General features: G+C 37.4%; 1 protein-coding gene across 1 annotated transcript in view; it reads left to right on the plus strand.

The window, feature by feature from the left end:
* Positions 1–3,549: 3,549 nt before the first annotated feature.
* The window catches only part of LOC132559686 (uncharacterized), a 33,217-nt gene continuing 17,333 nt past the window's right edge, over positions 3,550–19,433 (plus strand). The window contains exons 1-3 of the mRNA XM_060224305.1: positions 3,550–3,656; positions 7,617–7,736; positions 16,906–16,991. Coding sequence (XP_060080288.1) covers positions 3,550–3,656; positions 7,617–7,736; positions 16,906–16,991 — 313 coding nt within the window. The remainder of the gene's footprint in view (positions 3,657–7,616; positions 7,737–16,905; positions 16,992–19,433) is intronic.

A 19,433-nucleotide genomic window follows, 5' to 3' on the forward strand; every position in this document is an offset into this window, starting at 1 on the left:
GTTGAAATGGATGATGAGGAAGATTATCATGTTTTTGAGGATGATGATGATGATGATGATGATGATGATGATGATGATGATGATGATGATGATGATGATGATGATGATGATGATGATGATGATGATGCATTATTTAGTGTGTAACATAATAATATTGATTGTGATATATGAGGATTATCATGTATGGTGATAATAATAATAATAATAATAATAATAATGATCACATGCATTGTTGAATGTTGATGATTATGTTGATGATTCTTTTGAATGGAGTGTTCTTGTTTAACACACAATGACTATATGTGCACCTGTGTTTGGATGTGTGAGAGGGTGTGAGTGTATTTGTCCTGTTCAACATGTAAAATCTTGAAAAATAAAAAATTATAAAAAAATAAAAACAAATACGGTAGAGAGTGTCGGATTCAAAAACGTCAGATACATAGTTTCGGATACAACGTGTCGGGTATATAGTGTCAGATACGAAGTGTTGGGTATATAGTGTCTGATACAAAGTGTCGGGTATATAGTGTCAGATACAAAGTGTGGGGTATATATTGTCAGATACAAAGTGTCGAGTATATAGTGTCAGATAGAAAGTGTGGGGTATATAGTGTCAGATACAAAGTGTGGGGTATATAATGTCATATACAAAGTGTCGGGTATATAGTGTCAGATACAAAGTGTTGGGTATATAGTGTCAGATACAAAGTGTGGGGTATATAGTGTCAGATACAAAGTGTCGGGTATATAGTGTCAGATACAAAGTGTCGGGTATATAGTGTCAGATACAAAGTGTCGGGTATATAGTGTCAGATACAAAGTGTGGGGTATATAGTGTCAGATACAAAGTGTCGGGTACATAGTGTCAGATACAAAGTGTCGGGTATATAGTGTCAGATACGAAGTGTGAGGTACATTAGGTTGTGTACAGTGAATTACAAATAGTCGGGTTCATAAGTTTCGGGTATAAAGTGCTTCGATATCAGTGTACTAAAAAAACTAACTCCATGATCAGAAATATAAAGTAACTATCAGGCTGACTTTAATGCCGCTCCATTGTAATTTAAGGGAAACACAGCATTAACATTAAACCACATTGGCGTGTTCGTGATGGAGTTCGCACTCTTCTCGATCTGGTGGAGGGCTAGCAATTATTCATTTAGATGGGATTATGGATTTATTCCCGATTTGGAAAAATAATTAGGCACTCTGCAGTTTCTTAAAAATATCTCTTAATACGAAAATTATCGTTAAAAAAGTGCAGAATTTTTAAATTGCTGTTCATTATCAAAATAAATGAGGTCGAATATTGTTAGGAACTAAGGGGAGTAGAGGATGTTCGTGTGATGATAGAAAGGACAACACGTGTGACACAAGACCACTTATAAAATCTTTAACAAGGATGTGCACGTGAGGATGTGTGTGTGAGGGTTTGTGTGTGTGTGTTGTCGCTTTCCTTACCCCCTCCTTCCCTTTATTACACAATCCTATTACTGTACCAGTTCTTGGTAACACAGAAAAGTATCTTAGTTCCTACTACCACAGGAAAATATTGCATAACTTACTACCAGAGGAAACCATTTCAGTTCTGGGTACGGTAGGAAACCATTTCAGTTCTGAGTACAACAGGGAACCATTTCAGTTCTGAGTACAACAGGAAACCATTTCAGTTCTGAGTACAACAGGGAACCATTTCAGTTCTGAGTACAACAGGAAACCATTTCAGTTCTGGGTACAGTAGGAAACCATTTGAGTTCTTGGTACAGTAGGAAACCATTTCAGTTCTGGGTACAGTAGGAAACCTTTTCAGTTCTGGGTACAGTAGGAAACCATTTCAGTTCTGGGTTTCACGGCAAACCATTTCAGTTCTAGGTACCAAGAGGGAACCATTTCAGGTCTGGATACCACAGGGAACCATTTCAGTTCTGGGTACCGCAGGGAACCATTTCAGGTCTGTGTACTACAGAAAACTATTTCAGGTCTGGATACCACTGGAAACCATTTCAGGTCTGGGTATCACGGCAAAACAGTTCAGTTCTAGGTGCGACAGGGAACTATTTCAGTTCTGAATACCACTGGAAATAATTTCAGTTCTAGGTACCACAAGGAATCATTTCAATTATGGGTATTACGGCAAAGCATTTCAGTTCTTGGTACCACAGGGAACTATTTCAGGTGTGGGTACCACAGGGAACTATTTCAGGCCTGGATACCACTGGAAATAATTTCAGTACCTGGTAACACAGGAAGATAATTTCAGCTCGTGGTTCTACAGATCATTTCTGTAATTTTTTATCATCTGTCATGTCTGTGTTACCCCGACATCTAACCACTCATCTTAGCTTCCAATAACGGCGTTACCCTTGTTTCTCCTGTAAATTATTGAAGGGACTCGTCCCATTCATACCCTCGGAACTTGACATGAAACAAATCAATGTTATTTTTCCCGTATCCAATATTTTAAAAATGCATGAATTGTGTTGCTCTGTTCATGGAATTCACTACATTTATTCTAAGTCACGATTCTAATGTCAGACACTCGATACAGATATCACCGATTGAGAAGCGGAGCTGATTAAAACTCCGGGAATATTATCCCTGCTCCGGTTCCTCATTCTAGGTGGCACCCCAGCTCTAGAAGCTAATAAAACATAACGCTGATTGGCGGGCTGTTTGACCAAATATCGATTTGTTTAATATTCAATCAAAATTTGAGTAGCCATGTTGTGTTAACACCTGTTAGTAAACCAACACAGATTATTGCGATCCTCTTGGCACAGACACATCGTGTAATGAACGTTGCTAAATCTGACAGATTGTCGTTGACTGTTCAATCACGTGACGTTGTCGGTTATAATTGCACGTGTAAGACTTGTTTCCGTCGCCTTATGTATTCTGTGTATTTTACAGCCTTGTGTTATTTTGAACCATTTTCTGTCTTTTTGTTGTTACAGCTTTATGTGTGTTGAATTGATTTAATTTGACATTGTACAAAGCAGCGCTTCCGATTCTCTCAGTTTCGAATCAACTTGATGCTTCCATAATTTCATGTCATTTAATATACACGTATCTTGTTTAGTTTGTATATCAGCTGAAGTACTCATACCTCTAAACTTCGAAATGTCAGAGTTTTAATAAATAAAACATGACCATGTGACGACAATCGAATTAAATTTTTTATCATTTAGGAATATCAATATTTTTTGTATACCTGTGAAAGTTTATAAAAGCTTTCCTGATTTAGATGTCGGCCATCAGCGTTAAAGGGACACCAACTCCGTATTTACAGTATCGATCCAATATGCTTTAATGAGTGATACTAATATTCAATATTGACAAGCTCTAGCTATCTGTGTTAAGTCCCCTCTCATCACCACAGATACAAAACCTGTCTCACCATCCTCCTGTGTTTATTTACAGACTGAGCGCGTGCGAGAGAGGCGGCGGGCTGCGGTGGTGACACAGTAGTACAAACAGCAGCAACTCTCTCTGTGGATGAGGAACATCACACAAACTCTTGGATGAACTGAAAATTACTCTTCACAAGCAATGGAATCGGGCACCTGGAATTTAATATTTCATCTTAGTGTCGTGTTTGGAATTTTAACATTTCTGGCCTGCCTCACAGAAGCTCAGCTTTGTACTCGTTCAGCACGGTAAGGTTATTTCTTTACTGTTACAAAAACTCCATTGTGCTTTGGCTTCCGACCCCGATCAATAAAGCACTTTCTCTTTATCCCTACACTATCATGGTTTGTTTTCAACATGGAAATTACTGGGTTTGCCGAGCAGTCTAGTTAACTTGATCAAGGCAAAGTGCTCATGGTAAATGGACTTGATATGTCCGTTAGGAATTCACCAGACTACCTAAAGACGTAAACCGTTTTGTCAGGCCTAGCCATTTCGATATTCGGAGCGGAATGCGGTTATTTTCAATTGTCAAATATGATTAATTGTTTCCAAGGAATTGTGTAAATATCCAAGGATTTGCTCTTGAATGATTGTCATTTATTATATATCTTGGTCCCAGTGAGACTCGATGTACAGCCTGTCTATTCGGAACCCTTGAGTACCGGTATATTGTTTACGGTAAAATCCGAGTGGAATTACTTTGCAAATGTAGCATTATCTACCAAAGATGATCACCATCGTCATGAATAAAATATTCAGGTCTCTTGTTTTCCAGTAGACACTTGGGATCTCATAGTATGGACAGCTTTCAACATAGAAATCAAATTACACACTTATAAGGAACTCCTTCGTATTCTCATTTTTTATCTTTTTTTTTTTTAACTTTCCGAAGAACAATGGTCGAGCCATGTATATTCTATATTCTGCAGAAGTTCACAGATATGTACGGCTCTAAAATTTGGAACACTACTATTTATCCAAAATAGTATATCTGAATTAGATCCCTTTAACATTTAACTTTCGTGTCTATATCACGCGGTTTTATGACAGTAATTTCGAGTTTATTCAGTCTTTGGGTCACTAATTAGTTCGGATATATCATGATGTAGACAATGCTTATTCATAATTCTATCCTTAATTTGTTTGCTTCATAAATATTAATTTCCCTATAAAGTGTCATTATTTAAAATTCAGTATATGTTACTCTTTCGTAATAAAAAGTAATTTGAAGGCAAAATAAACAGCATATTTAGATAAGAAACGTGTAGGAAATCAGAAAATTCGTAGTCAATATCACAAACTGACAGTAGCTAAAAATAGAGTTTGATAAAACAGGATGTAAGGTTCAGAAATTGAATTTCAAATAAATAATAAATCAAAAGTAGATTTCAATGTACATTCCAAGTTTTATATGGAGTGTAGTAATGACCCAATTGATGCAGACTTGTTTTATACAATAAAACTAAAATTCAAGTTGAATATTGAACAGGCACAGAAAGTTGTAATTAGACTTGAAAGGAAAAAAAGTGAAATTGAGATCTATTTCATTTGACATTTTGAAAGCTTTCTTTAGTCGTTGTTCTGAATATATGTTTAATTCATATACGTGTGAGTTACGTGGCGGTTCGGGCGTGATTAAAACATCAGAAACAGGACGATAGATATATGTAGCCATCAGAGATAATCACGAGGCATATGAATAAAATATTTAGTGTATAACTGTAAGTAGGCCTTCGGGACTACAGCAGAGTGTAGGGAAGACCCGGTAAGGAAACAAAGCCAAACTGCGTGCACACATTGGAATAATTGATGGTACAGCGACATATACTCCTCAAGGTGTCTGGCATGTTGTACAGATTCTGTCTAACTTCGGTTTTGCCTGCAACGTTTTGACATCAGTGTTATTCTGATTGTATGCCGGCATTAAAGTCACTGTAGCAAGCATTTCTTTCTTCTTAATCCTTGTTTCTCATTCAAATCCCGTTCAAAACATAATACTCTAAATTCGACGGAAAAAATCGCATTTTCATCAACACGGATTTAAAACCCTCTGCAGAGGAGTATTTAGAATGTTCGCTGATTGAACGATGTATTCTATAATACTGGATCGGCGAAGGAAAATATTAGTAAGCAGGTACTCGCGTATTAACTGGTCGGTAAACAAGTATGTGTATATTAACCAATACTAACTGGTCGCTAATCAGATAATTGTAAGTAGGAACTTGTATATTACCTGGTCGTTTAGCAGGTTTGGGTATATTAATTTCTATTAACTGGTCGGTAAGAGGTATTTGTGCATGAACAAGTCGTTAAGCCGTCAGTTAGATCTCAACGTATTATATGCAGGTGCTCTTATATCAACTAGTATTAACTGGTTGGTAAGCAGGTACTTGTACATTAACTAGTCAGTAAAAAGTACTAGTATTTTAACTAAAATTTACTGGCCAGTAACCTATACAAATGGGATATACTAAGGCAAATTGTAAGCTCCCCGACTTATTTTCAATCCCCTGAAATAAATCTGCTGCTGAAAATGACGGAGATAAAAGGGATACATTCGGCGTGTAGGCGAGTTTATGGTTTACACACCAACTAAATCCGATTCACCAACCATCTGTTTATCAGACAAGGAATATATGTTTCTTACGGTACTCTAGACTCGAGGAATCATAAAGAATTTAAATGAAAACATTGTCAGAACTTCAGATAGATTCTTGTGGATTTTTTGTATTTAATCAGCTTTGAAATTAATGTTCCTACAATCCTGACTTATCAAAATCACATGCATTATTATTTAGTTTAAACAATATTTAACATCAAATTATTCAATAAGATTGATATATACATACACTATTTAGACAAAACAAATTATCTATAAGCACCCTTGTACAGACCACAATTGCGCAGGTCTTATTTTGTTATATTGTTATATTATATTGTTGAAGTGTTGGAAATAGAACAGTAAAAAAGTTCCACTCTACCGAGGACTTCAACCAAAACTTGACTGTTCATGCTGCCTATTGATATAATTATAAATCAGTATTAGTGGAGATAATTACTGTAGCTCATATTAAACCTATAATGGTAGCATTAATTGGTAGACGTCCAGTGTAACTGATCACAGAGAAGTCAAAGTTATTGTTGCCATGGAAATGCTTTTAATTCCATCAGTGTGTGAGCGGATTCAGACGAGTCAACAGATGAAGATGTTTATCTAGTCACGTGTGTAGCTAGCATTCTGTCCTACAAAAGCGCGTGCATATAGGACAGAATCACTACCAACAATCCAATTTCCATTTAATTATAGTAACCCTCCCTGATGTTTCATGGCCGTAGTTACGATCCACTAGCTTATCTTACATTGTCACGGCATTAATTTGTTGAATTAAATGGGAAAAAAATCTAAGTTGAAATACGCATTTCATTGATCACACCATTACAATTACATTTCCGTTAAAGGCGATTGCGTTTATAGAGCTATGAACGTGGATGTATTAGTTTTCCCTTCTACATGTAACATTTAGATGACGCTACACTGTCCCAAAGAGAACGTTTGTACGAATACATCAATAGACGGTTTACCCCAACAGATGTAGAGAGAATACATATATTAAGAGATTACATATTTTCAAATTATTGTTGATGTAGAATATAAAAGACGTTGCATTAGGTATCCAGCCGCTTAGTGAAAACGCCATTTTTGTTTAAACCGTTAAACATATTATTGTATACATACATATTAAACATGGAAAACATTCCTCTATCATATTAACATATCCCAGTATCGTCATATCTTGTGTACTGTCCGATACACCAGACAGACCAAAATAACAAAATAGGAACATTTTGGAATACTTGCTGTATTCAATATACATATATTACATGGGAAGATCGGATGTGTGTTGCCGTGATATTACGCGTGACCTAAATGCAAGCTTGCATTGCGTGAAGTCTGAGTAGTTTTCATGTATAGGAATCTGTTACAGAGGTTTACCTGTTTATCCACCTGATAATAAAAAACAATAGCGATGAAACAAGCAATGCCTCTCAAAGTTGTTAAGAATGATTTATATTACGTTTCTATTTCAACCAAATTGATGAAATTTTCTGTGGTAAATGCATTATGTGTATCTCCCATACATTCCTCTATTGCGTTGAATGATAGTATAATAGCTAGTAACACTTCACTTTATTTAATGTTTCAGAGTGGAGGCCGGCAAGAATGTCCAACGAGTGCCTATGATTCGACGAATACCGGCCCAATGTTCTAACTGGGACAGGTCCTGGGTGTGGCTCACCAAGATAGACTGTGGCACCAAATATGTGTAGGTAGTTACCAAGATACCAAGAAAGGTCGTGATACTAATGCTGGGTGTGGCACACAAGTATATTGTATATTGTCCAAGATTATATGTAGCATCAATTTGTATATTGTCACCAAAGAAGAGCGTGGCAATATTTTTGCATATAGTCACAATTATGGGACATGGCACTGAATTCTATAGGTAGGCGCAAAGGTAGGCATGGTAACAAATATGTTGTCAGTCCCCAAGGTAAGCGTGGCGCCAAAGTTGTTGGCAATCTAAAAGGTTGTCGTGGCACCAAAGTTATCGGCAGTCTCAAAGGCAGACATAGCACCAAAGTTGTTGGCAGTCTCCAATGTAGGCGTGGAACCAAAGTTGGTGGCAATCTCAAAGGTAGGCGTGGCACCAAAGTTGTTGGCAGTCTCCAATGTAGGCGTGGCACCAAAGTTGGTGGCAATCTCAAAGGTAGGCGTGGCACCAAAGTTGTTGGCAGTCAAAGGTAGGTGTGGCACCAAAGTTGTTGGCAGTCTCAAAGGCAGACATGACACTAAAGCTGTTGGTAGTTTCCAAGGTAGGCAGGGCACCAAAGTTATAGTGTGGAGTATTGGATAATGAAGAAACACTTAAGATGGCTTTAAATGAAAAACAAAAATAAAAACTCACTCAATAATGATAAATGGCATAAAAACGACACAGAAAATACAGATATGTTAACAGGATTTTAATTTAGACTCCAGTGTGATGAAAGTAGGACAAAAAGTGAACAAAATAAAGATTTACACAGAGACCCCTGAAAAAGTACAAAAGGAATGAGACCAAGTGTTCCGGAAGGGTAAGCATCTTCTACTTCATGGACGACTCTAACCATGTAAATATTTGTCAACCCGCGTAATGTATCGATAAGTCCTAGGAAATACTTAATATTTCCCAATAAATTAAGAAAGTAGATACAGTTGGGAACGCCCAAAAATGGGTTTTCCCTTCTTTTTGATTTGATCGTTAGTAGTGGATATTTCTTCGTTCTTTTTTGGTTCTGTATCGAATCCTGCAGGTTTATAAGAGCGTGAAGTCCTTGTAAGATACATGGCGTTGTTATTAACCAAAGTCTAAGACGCAATGTTCAGAATTTCAATATCCTCACACCCGTACTGTGTGGGGAGTATTGATTTTGTCTTTATAAGGTTGTACAGCTGTGTTTACATGGCCTAGGTATACCTTGTATTACAATGGTTCACTGGATGATCGTCAGGAGGAACCTGAATCCTCAAACAACAATAACGAGCTCGAAATAAAAATCACAACATTTAAAACCGATCCCCAATCTCAACGTTCCTCGCACAATTCTTGAATTTTTTCATCAATGGATTTTTCCGTGTTGTTCCATTTTTCCATTTCAATAGACTTCAGTATTAAAGACTTGGATCTCCATAACTCCAGCACGTATATCGTCCATTACACGAATATATAGACTTCTGTTTTTCATGATAAAAGTGGATCATATGAAAAAATGGACATAGAGTACACTACACAAGCATGGTAGGTATCTTTATCAAACAAATCCAATTGTCTCGACTCACCTTGTGTCCAGAGTAGGTAATGTCAAGGGTAGATCGAGTTCAGGGTAGATCGTGTTCAGGAAAGATCGTGTTCAGGGTAGATCGTGTTCAGGGTAGATCGAGTTCAGGGTAGATCGTGTTCAGGGTAGATCGAGTTCAGGGTAGATCGAGTTCAGGGTAGATCGAGTTCAGGGTAGATCGAGTTCAGGGTAGATCGTGTTCAGGGTAGATCGAGTTCAGGGTAGATCGAGTTCAGTGTAGATCGAGTTCAGGGTAGATCGTGTTCAGGGTAGGTATCCATTTCGGCCTTTGTAAAAACGTTACTGATGAAAATATCCCTAATAACAGTCAGTAATGGAGGAAGGAAGACATTACAATGATATAGAGTTTCGTTATCACTTAGTTTACTTTTATCGATATGGGCCATGAAACTACGTTCAGTGGAGCTTGTCTTTTAAGTTTCATTAAAACAGTTTCTCAAAATGTATTTCTTTCCCAATTTTAAGTGACATTTGTCCAAGATTTGAGACTGGAATCTGAATTCCGAATTAAGTTAAGGTAAGGTACATCTGTTAGTCACGAGTTGTACTTCAGAATAATTTCATTGGTCAAGGTTGACGGACAGATGGAAGTACAATATCAAACCATGAACACTTCCCTCCCCCCAACACGCACGCGGCAAGATAATTCCTATAAAAAGGTACAAAGAGATATTAATATCAAAAAATTAAAATGATAAAATTAAACTTTTCACGTCATTTTGAATTGATCAGTACTTAACAAGTGCAAAATCTTAATAAAATGTAATTAAAAGAACGTCGATGGTGCATGTGTAGTCGTTATTAAAACACGTGTCATAAAAGTCCCGTCAATCTCAAAGGCAAGCAGGAATATCGAAACACTAACATGATAATTAAATGAGCACGATACTGTAGTTAACGTGGCAACATCTCTTCGCTTAATTTCTTTATTTTTACTTTCTCCTCGGTCGTATTACTTTCAATTGGATTTAATTGTGCAGCTGAATGGCGACTCGGCGGCAGGTTTCTGATATCCACAGTAGATAGGTTTACACAATAACGCCTAATTAGGGCTTCCGTCATTCTCAGTCAGCCTGATAACGCTGATCATCGAAATTTCACTTTAATAATTATCGAAAAATACCGTCTAATAAAACAGCCCAAGGGAAACCGTTGACAAATTCCGAAATTGGATTTGAGAAATCTTATTTCGTAATGCTTGATTAGATTATCTATCGTAAACAAATTGAAATTTCATTTCGTAATGGACATTTGTGAGATACAGATTGGAATCTTCAAACGGAAGATGGCGGAATAAACATTTTTGATTTATTGAAATGGGCAGTGCATGGAGTCATTTCTAGTCCACGTGATGGATAGTCCTTGTGTTTAGTACTAACGAGCGGATGAAACACTTCCTGGAGAAACCTACATTAGCACATATCATATAATGACTTTGTGGTGTTTAAAAAATCAATAATTATCATAGCTATAATTTATTATCATAAACTTTGAGCTTGACACAAGCTATCTTTACGGAATTCTAGATCTTAAATAGAAAACAGATCAAGATTTCGTTTTCTGGACATGTGAAGTGAAAACCTGTAACGAACTGCGGGTATAATCAGTGTGCACGTGATACGTAGATGTATCGGGTATAATCAGTGTGCACGTGATACGTAGATGTGTCGGGTATAACCCGTATACACGTGATACGTAGATGTGTCGGGTATAACCTGTGTACACGTGATACGTAGATGTGTCGGCTATAACCTGTATACACGTGATACGTAGATGTGTCGGCTATAACCTGTATACACGTGATACGTAGATGTGTCGGCTATAACCTGTATACACGTGATACGTAGATGTGTCGGGCATATCCTGTGTACACGTGATCCGATTTGTGTCTTATCTGTATTTCCAAAACAAACAAAAACACGTAATATGATGATACAGATCACCTAGCAAACATTCATCAGAAATAAATACGTAAATATAGAAAATAAAGGAAAATCTCTGAAGTCTAAGCTTTTGATACTATTGTCCCTAACAACACTTGGCTTCGTCACGTTTGATTAGTCGTCGTACATGTATTCCACGGAGAACTACACCCTAGCAGCTGTTGTTTCAGATTTAAAGTAAGACTCTCTCCCTAATAAGGTCTGTTTAAAAATAGGACTCCACCTGGTTAATTGGTGTTTAATGTAGGAATCCGCCTAGTTAGATCCTAGTTACGTAGGATAGAGAATAGGAATCCGCCTAGTTAGATCCTAGTTAGATAGGATTTAGAATAAGAATCCGCCTAGTTAGATCCTAGTTAGGTAGGATTTAGAATAGGAATCCGCCTAGTTTAATCCTAGTTATGTAGGATTTAAAATAGGAATCCGCCTAGTTAGATCCTAGTTAGGTAGGATTTAGAATAGGAATCCGCCTAGTTTGATCCTAGTTAGGTAGGATTTAGAATAGGAATCCGCCTAGTTTGATCCTTCTTAGGTAGGATTTAGAATAGGAATCCGCCTAGTTTGATCCTAGTTATGTAGGATTTAGAATAGGAATCCGCCTAGTTTGATCCTAGTTAGATAGGATTTAGAATAGGAATCCGCCTAGTTAGATCCTAGTTAAATAAGGTGTAGAATAGGAATCCGCCTAGTTAGATCCTAGTTAGGTAGGATTTAGAATAGGAATCCGCCTAGTTAGACCCTAGTTAGGTAGGATTTAGAACAGGAATCCGCCTAGTTTGATAGGATTTAGAATAAGAATCCGCCTAGTTAGACCCTAGTTAGGTAGGATTTAGAATAAGAATCCGCCTAGTTAGATCCTAGTTATGTAGGATTTAGAATAGGAATCCGCCTAGTTAGATCCTAGTTAGGTAGGATTTAGAATAGGAATCCGCCTAGTTTGATCCTAGTTAGGTAGGATTTAGAATAGGAATCCGCCTAGTTTGATCCTAGTTATGTAGGATTTAGAATAAGAATCCGCCTAGTTTGATCCTAGTTATGTAGGATTTAGAATAGGAATCCGCCTAGTTTGATCCTAGTTAGATAGGATTTAGAATAAGAATCCGCCTAGTTTGATAGGATTTAGAATAAGAATCCGCCTAGTTAGACCCTAGTTAGGTAGGATTTAGAATAAGAATCCGCCTAGTTAGATCCTAGTTAGGTAGGATTTAGAATAAGAATCCGCCTAGTTAGATCCTAGTTAGATAGGCATTAGAATAAAAATCCGTATAGTTAGATCCTGGTTATGTAAGGTTTAGAATAGGAATCCGCCTAGTTACTTCGTGTTTTATAATCCAGTGCTTGGACTGAAATGTAAGAGTAGGAGATATCATTTCAGATGGCATTAACAACAGGAAAGCTTTCAGCGTCATGGGGTCAATTTTTTACTTGATCCCTCTCAAAGAGCCTTAAACATCATCGTGACGGAACTTGGTCAGCTAAATGGCTCGTGGCCATACAACACGCTATTTGTTCCCGCCATTAATCAAGGATCTTCCTATGGCTGTAATGATTAGGATTGCACTACTTTGTCCTCAGTGTATTTGCTAAACCAATAGATTGCTTTCTGGCTCTACGCATAAAGCAAGCTCGTCTCATTCCCTTGTCATATGTAGCCTCCATTCAATTCCTGGTTTTGGCCCCTTTGATGGCGTGGCCCGTAGTACCATTTGTGTGAGGAAGCCTGCCCACCAGACGAAACTGTATTAAGTCATTACACCAATTCTTCACTGTAAAGAAATCCATTCTGTAAATAAATATCATTCTTTCTGTTTTTTTGTTGGTGGTCCACTGAGGTTTGTGCTCGGTGTAATGGAAAAGTCGACTGTATTATGTTACATTCCAGGGGGAAAATCTGCCATCACGCTTGGTGATGGCTAATATACATATTTATGTAGTTAGTGCTTCCTTCGTCGTTACATATCACACTTATGACCGTAGCTCCTGCAGAACTACTGACAGTTCTTGATAGATTCAAATCTCAACTGACCATCTTCAGACGTTACTGCTATTACGGATATCAAAATATTCGATACTCTCATGCTCCAATCAATAGCCTTGTATATAGGAGTAAAGATGGCATATAATGAGGGATGCAGGGAGTAAGGAGATTTAAACGGCCGGAGGGGTAAACCGTTATCCCTAGTCGATAGATAGCGTTAGATATGGTAACTATTTACTGCATATATTCAACCGAAATGACCACCCAAGGATGAAATATTTTATGTTGCGTTAGAAATTCGTGAGATCTCGTGAAAACTTGTTTGTCCCTTGTCAATGGACCAGTGATCCATTAAATTACAGCGAATTACCTCATTGTCATGTTTCGTTACTGGGTAATGCATCAAATTTGGTATACTGGAATAAATATAGACATCAAATATGTTTTAATGATAACAGCTTTGATATAGAGCCTACTGGGTTTTTTTTTTATTAAATTAGGCACTGTACAATACAACAATCAATTGTACGATCAGAGACATTTACATATATGTGATAAATAGAAAAACATAGACTGATGTAGATGGTATGGGATTTGATATATAAAACAGCGTCCTGCCTTCTGTTTAGTAAATAGTAAACAAATTGAAATATATATCAAGCAGTTGCAGCATAAGATGGAGATTTATATCTTTGTTGAAAGCAACATTCCTGCCATCGGGAATACTATCCCAATAATTATTTTCAAGACTTTCTATTTACTGAAAGGTGGATTTTGTATTGGTTAATTTTCGCAGTTTTACTAAACATTGTACATAGCAGGCCTCTAACATAACTGACGATTCTTATAGAAGGACAAATCACCTTAATGATGCTGTTTGATTCAGTATCAAATCCCAGTATCTTAGCCAACTAATGAATTTAACTACGTTATATAGCTGTTCTTCTTTTAGGACTTGTCAATGATGTTTAGGGTCTAAATTCTTAAAAAATAGGAGGCGATAGACGAAAACCTAAACTGATCTAAAGAAATGTCTAAATCTCAATGCACTAACCTCATAATTCAACATTTTTTAATTTTCACATATTCGAAAGTTTAAGAAGAACGTCAAATAGATATGTATATTCTGAAGCGAGCAACCATTAAAATGAACGTAGTATATAGGTCAAGGGACTCCCATCGGACTACAAGTACACCGGCAGTGTCTACCAGTGTATGGTGCTGTAAAATACATAATATGGCCATTCTGTACTTGATTTTATTGAAAGATTCTAATCACTTGTATGTCTCCTAGTTTCAAGATATTTCAATCTTATTCGTCAGAAAACAATTCCATCCTCTAACATAAAGCATAATGCTAACAAAAATATTCACAGTAATCTTCCTATTAACTTACCTGTTCTAATTCATTTCAAGTCCTCCATATTTACCAGGGTTGTATGGTAAGGAACACCTCGGTACAGTACAATGTTATATGGTAAGGAACACCTCGGTACAGTACAATGTTATATGGTAAGGAATACCTCGGTACAGTACAATGTTATATGGTAAGGAACACCTCGGTAAAGTACAATGTCATATGGTAAGGAACACCTCGGTACAGTACAATGTTATATGGTAAGGAACACCTTGGTACAGTACAATGTCATATGGTAAGGAACACCTCGGTACAGTACAATGTTATATGGTGAGAAACACCTCGGTACAGTACAATGTTATATGGTAAGGAACACCTCGGTACAGTACAATGTTATATGATAAGGAACACCTCGGTATAGTACAATGTCATATGGTAAGGAACACCTCGGTACAGTACAATGTTATATGGTAAGGAACACCTCGGTATAGTACAATGTTATATGGTAAGGAACACCTCGGTATAGTACAATGTTATATGGTAAGGAACACCTCGGTACAGTACAATTTTATATGGTAAGGAACACCTCGGTATAGTACAATGTTATATGGTAAGGAACACCTCGGTACAGTACAATGTTATATGGTAAGGAACACCTCGGTACAGTACAATGTCATATGGTAAGGAACACCTCGGTACAGTACAATGTTATATGGTAAGGAATACCTCGGTACAGAACAATGTTATATGGTAAGGAACACCTCGGTACAGTACGACGTCATATGGTAAGGAACACCTCGGTACAGTACAATGTTATATGGTTAGGAATACCTCGGTACAGAACAATGTTATATGGTAAGTAACACCTCGATACAGTACAATGTTATATGGTAAGGAACACCTCGGCACAGTACAATGTTATATGGCAAGGAATTCCTCGGTTCAGTACAATGTTATATGGTAAGGAACACCTCGATACAGTACACTGTTATATAGAAAGGAATACTCCAAAACGGTGCATGTCGTTATAGATTTCATCCGACACAGAACAGGGATTGAAGGTAATTCCAGTTGAATCACACAAAACCTGTTATCAGTTTCAAACATAAAACTGATAGAATTCAGAAACGTATTTTAAAACACCAAGAACTTGATTCGTTTATAACTTTTGCATGTCTGATAAACATCTTTTATTGAGTAGCTGCTAATGTGGTAAAATTCTTTCATTTTGATCTTTCTTGATTTGATATTTACTAAGTGCTATTATATATATTAGGTTTCGAATGAAATCAACAAAAACACATGAAGGTTATATCAGATGTATCAGGAAGGATGTGTTTATTTGATGATGTTCCAAACTCGAGGTACCAAGAATATTTATTGGATTCCTCTTCATCCTCACAAGGAATGTGAAATTTCTAACTTCTTTATTGCTCCAATTGCTTTGTGAGTACTTAGAACACACCTCCTCCTATCGGCAGGAGTTTTGATGCTGGCCGAGTCGAAGTCGTCTGAAGGCTTAACTTAAAGCATGTTCTACATTAATTTGCCGAGGTTGTTTACAGTACAAAGGGCATTTCCGAAAATCCAATCTTATTTTCAAATGAAAAACATCAGTGGTAAGACTGTTTTAATGTCAAAGGAATCTTCAGCATCATATTTAAATCTTTCCGACATCATCCCCCACAGATTGATATCGGGTGTGTTATGTGCCACCGCTACATTTATAATAAGTACAACTGGTACAATTTACCGCCGTTCCAGAAAGAACGGTAGCACGTGCAGATATTCCCCCAAACTTCGTCCACAAATCAAGACGAGATCGCAGTTTATAAAACTGGATTACAAATCACTAGTCAAAATAAGAAAATGTTGATATGATGAAATAAATGTTGATTTATTTATAAACAACTCAATGGTAGATGAATACAATCGATTACTCTCACAATATTTTGTCAGGGTATAATTAAATTAAAAAATTTTGCACTTTTGCCAATTTGTTCTGAAATCTTTTCAGTAAGTCCTATGTTGGAGAGAAAAAGTAAAAATGCTGGAAGGTAATGGCGGGCTGTTTGTAACAGAACATTAATGGCCGGAATACATTACACATCTGGCCTACACAATCAGAACTGACTTATTACACACCCTTAATTAACTCATTACATTCCAATCATATTTAGATACTTTAGAAGTCAGACTATATTACATTATACAGAAAATTTATCCGTATACTTCAAATAAAAATTCTATGATATTATTCAATGTGTAATTAAATGTTGACAGGGCTAATATGATTTCGGATTACTTTTTTTCAGAACGGAGTTCGTCAATTTTCCAAGCAGAGATCCGACCTACAGAACGGAATATGTGTGTTGTCCTAATGATGCTGAATGTAAACACGGTTAGTAAACAAGATTAGAATAGCTAATATGACTGCTGTATAATAATGCTAATGAGGGGATTTCATTATACAGATCAGTATTATGTTGATGCATTAGAATTGATGTTGCCAAAACATCACACAACAATATTCAGCAGGATAATCCTCCACTGCGATAAAGTTCCGAGTATTATTTTGTAACAATCTCCTGTCTTTGGTGAGCCCTATCATCAACTTCTGGACCAACTCCCTACAATACTGGTCAATTTCTTCATGACTGGACCAACTCGCTACAATACTGGTCCATTTCTTCATGACTGGACCAACTCGCTACAATACTGGTCCATTTCTTCATGACTGAACCAACTCGCTACAATACTGGTCAATTTCTTCATGACTGGGCCAACTCTCTATGAAACCGGTCCATTTCTACAGTCACTGGGCCAACTTTCTACAATACTGGTCCATTTCTACAGTCACTGGGCCAACTTCCTACAATACTTGTCCATTTCTACAGTCACTGGGCCAACTTCCTACAATACTGGTCCATTCCTTCATCACTGGGCCAACTTCCTACAATACTGGTCCATTCCTTCATCACTAGACCAACTTCCTACAATACTTGTCCATTTCTACAGTCACTGGGCCAACTTTCTACAATACTGGTCCATTTCTACAGTCACTGGGCCAACTTCCTACAATACTGGTCCATTTCTACAGTCACTGGGCCAACTTCCTACAATACTGGTCCATTTCTACAGTCACTGGGCCAACTTTCTACAATACTGGTCCATTTCTGCCGTCACTGGGCCAACTCTCTATGAAACCGGTCCATTTCTACAGTCACTGGGCCAACTTTCTACAATACTGGTCCATTCCTTCATCACTGGGCCAACTTCGTACAATACTGGTCCATTCCTTCATCACTAGACCAACTTCCTACAATACTTGTCCATTTCTACAGTCACTGGGCCAACTTTCTACAATACTGGTCCATTTCTACAGTCACTGGGCCAACTTCCTACAATACTGGTCCATTTCTGCAGTCACTGGGCCAACTTCCTACAATACTGGTCCATTCCTTCATCACTGGGCCAACTTCTTACAATACTGGTACATCCCTTCATCACTAGACCAACTTCCTACAATACTAGTCCATTTCTACAGTCACTGGACCAACTCGCTACAATACCGGTCCATTTCTACAGTCACTAGACCAACTCGCTACAATACCGGTCCATTTCTACAGTCACTGGACCAACACCTTACAACATCGGTCCATTTCTACAGTCACTGGACCAACACCTTACAACATCGGTCCATTTCTACAGTCACTGGACCAACACCTTACAACATCGGTCCATTTCTACAGTCACTGGACCAAGACCTTACAACATCGGTCCATTTCTACAGTCACTGGACCAACACCTTACAACATCGGTCCATTTCTACAGTCACTGGACCAACACCTTACAACATCGGTCCATTTCTACAGTCACTGGACCAACACCTTACAACATCGGTCCATTTCTACAGTCACTGGGCCAACTCTCTATGAAACCGGTCCATTTCCTCTGTTACTTGGCAAACACCTCGAATGCTAGATTAACAGATTTAGGTTTTCGTCCAAACACCTTATATATTTAAATACTTTAGATACGTGTCCAACAACTTCAGTGCCCAACTTCCCAAGATCGTGCCCAACCACATTTACCAGGAGGTACCAACCATTCTCCCTAAAACATTAGTCTTTCAACCGTCAAGGTTATTTTTATTTACCTATGTTGACTACTATACACACGAATAAAATCTTTTATCAGCAATCCCTAGTCATAAACTATATATTTCTCCATACACCACAAATTCATTGTAATGAGCAATAAAGGAATAGAAGAAAGTCCCCATTACGAAAACCAGAAACAGGTTTATACAAAATATTGATAATTTGAGTGTGATAAAGAGAACATTTTGGCGTAAGTTATTGGCAATTTCACATGCTTTAAGGTTGTTAGGAAGACTTGGCAAATGTTACTGTTCGTTTGTCAGAGATCAATATAAGTTTTCTCCCAAAGCTGGACTGAGGATACACGTGTATAGCTTGTCTGATGGAACAGCTAAGTGTCTAGTATCGGGTAGTATAAATTGTATAGCTTGTCTGATGGAAGAGCCAAGTGTCTAGTATCGGGTAGTATAACTTGTATAGCTTGTCTGATGGAACAGCCAAGTGTCTAGTATCGGGTAGTATAAATTTATAGCTTGTCTGATGGAAGAGCCAAGTATCTGGTATTGAGTAATACAATAGTTTGTCTGATTGAACAGCTAAATGTTTGCTCTCGGGTAGAGTGAAATATATATCGTGTTTTATGGTAATCCGTCTGGTGTCTGGTAGAGTGAAATATATATCGTGTTTTATGGTAATCCGTCTGGTGTCTGGTAGAGTGAAATATATATCGTGTTTTATGG

The sequence above is a fragment of the Ylistrum balloti genome, unplaced genomic scaffold (genome assembly GCF_031769215.1).
Source record: "Ylistrum balloti isolate Yb309-2 unplaced genomic scaffold, AGI_CSIRO_Ybal_v1 Utg370948, whole genome shotgun sequence".
NCBI classification, from domain to species: Eukaryota; Metazoa; Mollusca; class Bivalvia; order Pectinida; family Pectinidae; genus Ylistrum; species Ylistrum balloti.